Genomic DNA, 10,560 nt, shown 5'->3' with positions numbered 1-10,560 from the left:
ATTAAGGTGTGGGCCTACAGAAAGGGGGCCAAGGTAACCACTTGTTCTTCAGTGAAGATTATAGGTTAGAAACACAAGAGGAATCTATGTAATTCCATATGGTCTGGAATAGGTCAACGGGCTAGAAGTTCCTCTTGGAGAGGCTGGGGTTGAAGTGTCTGTATGTGAGAACGAGAGGACCTTGCAAGTGTGGCTATGGCTATCGTGGGTGACTGGTCAAAGAACTGGGGATCTTGGATTCAAAGACAGGTAATATCATGACGTTTCTAACAGAAGGCCGTCCTGTGTGTCTGACTTTGGCTGAGGCCAGTTATCCTAATCATCACCAACCAACCGTCCAATTACCCACTGGGCTGGATGGAGAGTGAGTTAGGGCTCCAGGGAGAGGAGGCAGAGCAAATGCCAGGAGAACATTTTATTTGAGACACAGACAACCACCTCCCACACAACCAGTGACTCAAACTCTCTCTCAGGACCCCTGTAACTTGGTGAGCTATTGGCTTAGTAATGTACCATGCATGAAAACGTTCAAAATCGACACAGGCGAGCATGGCGATGGAGATTCCAAACCTCAGTTTAGCATTTCCTACTTGCCCTGAGTCAGAACAAATTTAGTGTAGCTAGGAAGAAAAGGATGGATAAAAAGAACTGCAACGGTAGTCACAGGGAATTACAAATGTGTAGTATGAGGGGAGTTACTTTTTCTTCTTGACAAACTCACAGACAAAGTACATGGTAAGATGGCACTCTGTGTCATTCCATCGGCCTGAACTCAGCATTTCCACACAGTCCTCGTGGCCATAGGGGTCGCTGGGCTCTCCCTCCTTCCAGTTGCTGTAGTTCTGCAGTGGGGTGTTGTCCGTGAACACATACTGCCCCTCCCTCTCAAGGTCATTCACCCCGATGAAGACCCGGAAGAAGCCACTCTTGGCGACATAGTCGGCGATGAGCGTGTTGGCGGCTTCGTCCTTTGGCATGGCGAGCATTCCACCCCGGATCCGACAGTGGGTCAGGGAGTCCCTGTAGTTCTTTTCCTCCTGCACGATGTAGTAGAATTTCTCTTCAGTTTCCCTAATTCCTGCTATGACTTTGCAGAGAGGGAAAGAAGAGTATGATTATGTGTCTCAAAAAGAGAAAAGGCAAGTCTATTTTATTACTTCTATTTTTTGGCCAGATTTAAATTCATGTATTCCATATTCAGTAATATTTTCACAAGGCCCTATTAGGAGGTAAGCACTGCTTTGATATTTTCTAGTTATCAAATGGAGAACAAATTCCTACCATTTGTCCTCCCTGCCATTCCTCTTTAACTTCCCATACAACTTTGAAGCAGAGAGTTATTTTGACAAAGACTTGTTATAAATATGAACTGCCACCCAGCTCATCTCAGACTATTTTTCCCATCCTAGCTTATACTTTTGTCGTACTTCCAACCCCATGAACATGGCCTTCTCTTTTCCACATCATACATTTGCCTCGAAATGCTTGCCACTGCTTCTCTACCTGGCAAACTCCTATTCATCCTTTAGATCTCAGTGGGAGAGTTTTCTCCTATAGGAGGCTTTCCAACGCTGAACAGACATCAGAGACTCTTGTCCCCTATGTTTCCACGGCTTCTTTCACTTCACAGCACTCAACACATCCTCATCTAATTGTATAGCTCTTCTACTAAATGGCGAGCATCTTGGGGACAATGACCATGTCTTTGTCACTCTGTATCCTTGATGGGTTTAACATTGCAAGGGATGATAAAAGCTTATTGAACTGATAGGGGAATAATTCAGAAGTTTTCTCACTTGGTGCCTGGGCTGTGAACATGTATGTCAATTGAGATTGTCTATACTTCACTCCAGGTACATGAAGTCGACCAAGTACACTTCAAGATAGCACTGGGGACTCAGAATAATTGTGAGCTCATAATATGGTACACATGTTGTAGGCTTCTGGGTGTCTACATATATTATACTTTTTAGGGTTCATAAATTAAAATTCACCAGGAAATATGTGACCACTCAAATGTTAAGAATTATTGCTCTGTGTTGAAGCTCTGGGGTCTGGTTTAATCCTTGCGAGTCCAAGTCATGCCAGAGATAGCATCTTGTGTGCAGGTTATAACCAGAACTATAATTAGGGCACTGAGTTAATATCAAGCATTTCCTGGGCTTCTAGTAGTACAAGATGAAGATGAACACAAGATGGCATCTGTGAGCTTCCAATAACATACAACAAACATAGAGCTGCATTGTGATAAATAAAAGTATAACAAAATGGAACCAATTGTAACAGTAACTACAGCAGTTCCCTCATTCATACTGTCTCAGAAGGGAACACGTAAGCCCCACTTCAAGCACTTTATTGTTGACGGTAATGGGGAGATAGACAAGGGATAACACAAATCGAAAGTTGCAAAATTGAGAGAAACACATAATGTCCCTATTGATAGGGACTGAGGGTGCAGGAATTAGTGACACCTGTAATTCAAATACCTGTTCCACACAGTGCACTAGCTCTGTATCTATGCATAAGGCAATCTCGCTAAGCTTCGGTTTGATCACAGCACATACATCATAATTATTATTATTATTCCCAGTACTCAAGAAAGTAGCTATAGTTTTCATTTATTACTTCTATTTTTTGAGCTGCTCACTCTGACTCTTTCTGTCCCTTTTTATTCTTAAAGCAGGACTTGCCAAACTCTGCCCTTTTCACCATTCATTCCCCTCTCTTCAGAGTGTAACTTTTTCTACACACAGTGAGTGCAATATGTATGAATGCATGCAATGGACCTGAAGTGTCCTGGAGTCGGAGTGGATAATTAGCGTTTTGAGAGACTTTTACACAGGTGACACTGTCCCATAATTCTTTGCCCTACCCTTTGTGAGGAGGTATTTCCGGCTAGGAATATTAGAATTGGAATGTTGAAGGACACTAAATGGATACATAAATAGCACAAAGCAAAAGAGAATATATTCACCATTCTTGACGAACTTCATAGATGTCTTGAGGCGAGCAACACTAATATCCAATTGCCCAACAACTTTTCGGTATCTCCCACAATCACAGACAGTACCTTTTCAATGACAAAAGCTGTGAATTCAGGTTGAAAACACACGCAGAAAGAAGCCCTTGCTCTCTTCCCAATACTTTCTATATTATTCTAGTCTGGCTGTGTTTCCCTGTGAGTGGCTCTATTTGTAATTTTTTATTTAAAACAAAGTTTCCAATTTACATTGTCGGTAGGAATTCAGAGAATGTCTTTTAAAATATTTTAAATGACTTAAAACAGTGCTAAGCCATATTTTTAAAAAGAAGAGTAAATGTGACAAACCACTGCAATGGTATGGAGGACCATTTGGCATTTTTGTTGAGTGCAGGGCGTGATTGCCCCGGTCTCAGACTAAAACCTTTACAGCTTTCTTAAGACGTGTTCCTAGCCAGTCTTCTCTTCTGTTAGTGCACTGGTCACTGGCTCACACAACTTTCCCAGGACAGGACAAACCTTTCATGATGAAATCAAATGTTAATTGTGATGATTCGTTTGGAGTGTACTTGAATGTCGAAAGACTAAGTTTAAATCTTGTTCATAGATCCAACTCACAATCTCAAGAGCCAGTTATTCCATTTATGGGTTAACTATGATTTTAATCCCTGCCATTCATTCCCTTTTGTTCCTTTACCTTTTCGACTACCGACTGATACTGTGACAGAGACGGAACTGTAAGGAAAATGATGTGAAATTCAAATGATTCTGTTCTTTCTACTTAATGGATGCTTCGTGTAAACATTTTCTGTTTGTTTTTTTCCTTAGGTAGTTGAAAAGTAAAAGGAGTTTACTAGCCAAAGGGAGAAAAATGTGGCTTTATGTCTCTATATTCTCATTTACATATAAGGAATTTAAAACAGTTCTTTGAATTAGTCTTCACTGTATCCCTGTAGATAGAAACAACTGAAGCCCCCCAAAACAATTTTCTTTCTTTGCATACAGCACTGGAGATAAAACTCTCTTTCGGTACTTGGGGAGACTCTCCCTGGTCCCTGAAGGAATCTTCTGTAACCATGGGGACTTTCTGGAACCGGCCAGTTTGCTTCTGGCCAAGGACTGGCCAGTATTAGGTTGAGATGCCGGTGGAATGTAAGGCGTGCTGACACAGTCCTGTTGCGGTGGATTTTCCTCCTGGTTGAAGAGAGTGAGGGCTGGGTTTACTTCCTCACAGAAAGTATGACGGAGATGGAATGTGCCATCATCCCCTTCCCCAGAGCTTGGAAAGTCACCAGCAAATCCTGAGGAAACTTCCCTTCCCTCTACTCTGAGAAAAATAAATTTAAGCACATCGAAAACGTTCTTGCTTTTTCATTAAAAAAAAAAAAAAGATCAATTTTTAAGATGAATACCTTTAGAATCATGCCAGAAATTAAGGAGAACAATTAGCAACCATACCTGCTTTGCCTTTTCCTCCAGGAATCCCGGGCAAACCCTTTTCCCCTTTGTCTCCTGAATAAAAATAATAGCCACAAAAAGAACAATTACATAAAATGGGGAATCATTTCAGACAGACGATATCTTAGACACCTAAAATCAGAGGACACAGTTTTTAAATTTCATTTGCAATATCTCTAACTAATATGCCATGGTTTTACATAAATAATTTGATTTTGAGTTGGCTGCACAACTCAAACAAGTCATAAATGATTTAGATCGAATGTAAAATTTCAGTAGGAAGAAACATTTTAATTTGTGTCGCTTACCTTAATAACGTGTTTATAATGTGGCCTTCTGAGCAAGGCTAATACAATTCTCAGTATGCTTTTTTTTTTTTAATTTTAAAAGTACCATTATTTTGTACATATGAGTATGGATCAACTTATCAATGTTGCAGTGCTTGTGTATTTATTATGCACCCACATTTTTTCATGTGGCTTTTTCCTTAGATTTTCAAAAATATGTATTGTGCATTTTCAATTTAATTCAACAAATATTTACTATTTACTTCCTCTATGCAAGACAAAAGGATTGGTACTTTGAGAGGTTATCAAAAGAGACAGGATAAAACTTCTGACTTGAAAGCATTGACTCATTTTTAGAAGAGATGTGATGTTTGCAAAAATCTCTAATATAAAGTCGTGTCAGATATATTGTACTGAAATATCAACCTTGATAATTTTCCCTTCTGCTTCTTTGTATGTGACCATTTTCTCATTCAGTGAGAAGCATAATAACTCTCAGAGAATTAGAATTATTAAAAGAGAGAGAAAAAGAAATGTTGATTTTTTTAAAAAACTTCAAAATAAACTCTTGAAGTCCATTCTGATTTATAAGAGAAAATGTTTGGCTGAAGTTCTTGAGAATCAAAGAAGAAGTAGAATAGTTGATGCTTCACTGGTGATCTGCAAACAGAAAAAGAAAGAACTCAGGAAGGATAAATACAGGCTGAAGTTTACTTGGGCTAGAAAAGCGTATGTGGCTTACCCAGTAGGAGTTTGGTGTGGCCATGAATTGGGTACATGACCTGAGGGGGGCAGTGTGGGGGGGAACAGAGTCAGCATTGACGTTCTACCTAACCCCATCCTTTACCACCAACAGGGAATAAACTGGGAGCCTCTCCAAAGCCCATAGGGTGTCCTGTGGTGCCTGCCCATTAGCTAGTCTCTTCATCACTGTCTGCTGAGTGTTTTTTAAGAAAGTTTTCAAAGTATATTTTATTTAACCCAATATATCTACCATATTGTCATTTCAACAACTAATCAATATAAAAAATATTAATGGGATATTTTCCATTCCTTTTCTGGTATTAGGTCTCCAGAATTTGATATATATTTGACACTGACAGACCATCTCCGTTTGGACTAGCCATATTTCAAGGACTCCAAAATCACATGTCACTAGTAACTGTGACATTGGACAGTTTTGCTGAGAGCTTTTTATTAAGAGTCCCGTACGTATTGACTGTTGATCATCCAGAAGGGCGTGCCTGCTCAGGTCCCAAGGATTTGCTGAGCTTTTCCAAATGGACCCAGGTAAGGTTAGACATTCACGAGCTCCCCAAACAGAAGGAGAGGGTCTTTGAAAGCCAGAGTGCAGTTTAAGTATGCTAGGGGACATCTCAGGTCTTATACTTGGATGAAATGAGGCAATGGTGAAAACTATGACAATAGAATGCTATAAATATTGTAAGAAAAACCTTGAACAGAGATAATGTACTCTGGGAGGGAGCTAGAAGAGATAGTGCTTTAGAGGGAAGGATGAAGGAAGGCTTTCCTGTGGAGGTAACGTTCGAGCTTGGTTATGAAAACTTTAGCAGGTGACAATAGCAGCAAGGTAAGAGATTATGTACAGCAGAGGTACAGTTGGGAAAAAAAGCATGGAAATACACTGACCACCCTGATAAGGACGATTGATCTACTCACACCTAAGTTGTGTCCTGCAAATTCCTCATCCCTTATATATAAATGGAAAAAAGATAAGAATAGATTTTGAGAATACATTAGTGAAAAAGGGAATATAGATTTTTTTTCTTCATGCTAATCATTTGCCAAGTACTGTTCTGGATACTTTAAAGATATTAACATAGTATCATAGTATCATAGTATTAAATCCAAGGGGCTAGGTACAGTCATTCTTTATTCTATCATCAAAGAAATTGAGAATCCGAGAGGCAAAATAAGTTGCTCAAGGACATCCAGAAATTCAGTGGCACTCTTGATACTGAAAACCAATCATTCTGATGCCCCAATTCATGGTGCTTCCCAAAGGAGATAACCAATGATTTGATGAAGAAAAAAATTTTATTGAAAACTGTTATTGATGTTGAAAGGAATACCAGTCCTTATCACCACTAAACCCTAAACGGACTTAAAAGATCATATGAATATAGTTTAGTATTTTAATTATTTCAAAACAGTTATTTCTTTATATGTAAATCCTTTCAATTCAACATGAGCTCGTCTGAAAATTGATTCTAATTTTGCTATGATCCTAGTTCTGGGCTAAGTCCAAGGATGGATATAAAAGAAGCATAAATGGAATATGTGCTTTGGGAAAATGATGGATTTTTGAGGAAAACAAAGCACACATAAGGGGTCAAGGAGATGTGACACAATCATGTATTAACAGAGTGAAATAAAGAAAATGCCGGGTAGGTATTTGGAAAAGGCAACGATGGTTGTGGATCTGAGTAAGAGATTTCATGGAAGAGATACAGCCTTTAGCTGGATCTTAATAGCATGGGAAACAGATTCTTGAATTGACAATTAGCTGTTGTTGTTGTTGTTTTTTTTAAAACCTGAGACGATGTAAGGCCTGTTACCACTTCCCAGTATGCTGAGACGAATATTTTTCCCTTTTTTACAGATGGAAAAAAGTCCAAGCGGTGTGGTAGAGCGAAAGACCATGGAAATCTGAAAAGCCAGGACTTGAATCCTGGCTCTGTTACTTACTAGCTAAACACAGACGGTTACTTAATTTCTTTAAGTCTCCATGTCTTCACTTTTAAAACAGAAATAATAGCTCCTAAAATCCTAAGATCATAGGAGGATAGAGTAGATAATGTTATGTTGTCGTGGAATTATCTGTATACTTAACTCATAGAGGATGAGCAACCAATCTTAGCTTCCGCCTCCTAAATCAAGTTATGACAAAGGAAAACATACCAAGTACTGAGCCAGGTGATGGAGAATGTGAGCTTATAATGTCTATTTCCTCCAAACAAATTCTGGTTTAAAGCTATACACAAACGCTTATCTTGGCCCACGAGTAGGAACATGTTTGTAATAACTGTCTTAAGGTTGAGGAATTAGAGGTTGCATGTAAACAAACAAATAAACAAAAAAACATGATGCTTTCACTGTAAAAGGATTACTGACTTAAGTAAAAACATTTATTGTGCTATGAGATTGAATTTACCTATACTAAATTATTCTTCCTTACTTGTAAAATGAAATCTTGACATCCAGAAATCTACCTTGTCCATGCAAGTGACAGCATTAAGGTCAGTCCAGAAAGTTGAGATTAATCTGAGTCACTGGAAAATTTAGAAGGGCCATTGACAAAATGAGGACAATAAATTTCAGAGTACAGATTAAAAATGAAATTAATCCAGGTGAGCCAGATCACTGAACCTCCATTTTTTTGAAATTCCAGGACATGCTCATAAATTTTGATGGCATATCTCTGGAGGAGAAAGAAATCTTAGTCAATGGTAGAAATTGATGATCAGGGAAAGTGGTGCTTAAAGAAATAAACAGTAGAAAAGAGGGCTACATCATAGGAAAGAATATACTTACGATTCATTTTTTCCATCCTCAATGCAACAAACGTTTAGAAAGTTTCTATTATACAATAGGCATTGGGATAAAATGATAAAAAGTAGGATACCCACATACAGCTTATATTTATTTAAACAAACAGACTCAAAATCTTTTATTGACTTGTTCCCTTTAGAAGTTCATAGTCTGTAGCGTGAAACAGACAAGCTAATAAGCCATGACAATGAATAAAGTAATAGAGGTAGGCAGTAGGTATATATGTACGTGAGTGTGAATGAGGAATTGTCCTGAAGAAGTTAAGGTTAGTTTACTTTATCGTTGCCACACTTACTTTTCCAATATTTGTGGAAGTTCATCCTCTCTGAGGCTGAGAAAGTCATACCATATTTCCCTCAAAATAGACCTAGCTGGACAATCAGCTCTACTGCGTCTTTTGGAGCAAAAGTTAATATAAGACCCATGTTATATTATATTATATTATATTATATTATATTATATTATATTATATTATATTATATTATATTATTATATTATATTACATTATATTACCAGGTCTTATATTGTAGTAAAATAAGACTGGGTATTATATTAATTTTTGCTCCAAAAAACGCATTAGAGCTGATTGTCCGGCTAGGTCTTATTTTCGGGGAAACACGGTACTAGGTCTCTTGACCCTTCCCTGTCTCTGTGTCTACCACCCTCCCACCCTACGGAAGGATTAAGACTTGGTTCAAGATCGTTGCTTCCAATTCGCCTAGTTGGAGCCTCATCTAGATTTGACACATCTAGATTTGACACATTGAAAACGTAACATTTAGGATAACTCATTGAAAAACGAAGTTTTAAAGTTTTGGATGTGTTTCGGGCAGTGACTTATTCTCCCTGTTCACTTCTGCCTATTCCAGGGCAATACTTCATCTACCATGGCTGCATCTCAGAAATCTTAAAGTCCAACATCCCACTTTTTGGCTACTTTTCCATCCCTTTCATCAATTGTTCAATGAAGCTGATGGTCAAGAGCACATCCATGATGAACTTTATCTGAAGCTTATACAATTTGAGGAGCCCTCTTTAAGAAAAATAATACCAAGTTGCAAATGGAAAAGTGTTTGTTAAAATAAATACTTATTATAAGAAAAGAAATAAAAACAAATCACTACATTTTCAAAGTAGACAAATACATGACAAAATTCGCTAAACAGCATACCATTTTAATTATGGGGTGCATATATATGACTGTGTTCATGAATATCCAATTGGCTTAGCACTATTTATTGATAGGCTCATCATTTTCCATTGCAAAGTAATGTCAACTTTGCATAAATCAAGTTTGGGAGTCTGTTTCTGCATGCTGTAATCATTTCCATTGATCTGTTTATCTCTGTACTAAATCAACACTATCTTCATAGTTGTAATTTTATAATAAATGTTTACATTCAGTGATTTAAGTCTTCCAGCTTTGTTTTTCTTTTTCAAGATTGTCTTAGGTTTTATCGGTCCTTTTCATTTCCACGTAAATTTTGAATTGGCTTATTACATTTCAAGGGAACTGCTTCTGGGATGTTGACTGAGACAGCATTGCATCCATAGTTCCATTTAGGGAAAATTGACACCTTAACAATTTTGAGTCTTCCAATCATGAATGTAGTTTTACCTCTATTTCCTTAAATATTCCTTAATTTCTCTCATCATGTAGTATTTGTTGTAGAGGGCTTACGCATTTTATTTATTTATTTTTATTTTTTTGGCTATAGTCCTAGATATTTTATAATTTTGGTGCTATAACAAATGGCATATTTTTTATTGCATTTAAAACTTGTTTCTGGTATGTAGAAACAAAATTTATTTTTGTAAATTAAGCTGTCTAACAAATTTAGCACTACAAACGGCTAATCTGTAGAGTCTTTTGTATTTTCTGGGCATGCGATCATGTCATCTGCAAATAATGACTCTTATTTTCTCATTTCCAATTGTTATGAGTTTTATCTCTTGTTCTTGCTTTTTTGCTCTGGCTAGAAATTCTATAACGTTGATTAGAACTGGTGATGAGGGCTGCACTCACCTCCTTCCCAATCTCAGGAGAGAAATGGTCAGTATTTCATTATTATGGTTTTTAGAGAGTCTTTTGTTGTGGTTCATTTTCCTTTTCATATTAAATGTGTTTCGCTCTATTTCTAGTTTACTGGGATTTTTTTTTTAACATGAATGCGTATATGTTTCATTAAGTGTGTTTCAGAATTTCTGAAGTTCTAACTGAAATTTTTTATTTTTGAAATAAGGAAAGAGTGGCATTTTCGA

The 10,560-nt window shown here is 37.5% G+C and overlaps 1 protein-coding gene across 1 annotated transcript in view; it reads right to left on the bottom strand.

Annotated features, from left to right (window-relative positions):
- Positions 1 to 400: 400 nt before the first annotated feature.
- COLEC10 (collectin subfamily member 10) overlaps positions 401 to 10,560 on the bottom strand; it is a 35,354-nt gene continuing 25,194 nt past the window's right edge. Inside the window, exons 4-6 of the mRNA XM_033126115.1 lie at positions 4,439 to 4,492; positions 2,975 to 3,070; positions 401 to 1,087 (exon numbers count right to left, since the gene is read on the bottom strand). Of these exons, the coding sequence (XP_032982006.1) occupies positions 696 to 1,087; positions 2,975 to 3,070; positions 4,439 to 4,492 (542 nt within the window). The 3' untranslated portion in view covers positions 401 to 695. The remainder of the gene's footprint in view (positions 1,088 to 2,974; positions 3,071 to 4,438; positions 4,493 to 10,560) is intronic.

The sequence above is a fragment of the Rhinolophus ferrumequinum genome, chromosome 14 (assembly GCF_004115265.2).
Source record: "Rhinolophus ferrumequinum isolate MPI-CBG mRhiFer1 chromosome 14, mRhiFer1_v1.p, whole genome shotgun sequence".
NCBI classification, from domain to species: domain Eukaryota; kingdom Metazoa; phylum Chordata; class Mammalia; order Chiroptera; family Rhinolophidae; genus Rhinolophus; species Rhinolophus ferrumequinum.
This window is presented reverse-complemented; position numbering and strand designations above follow the sequence as displayed.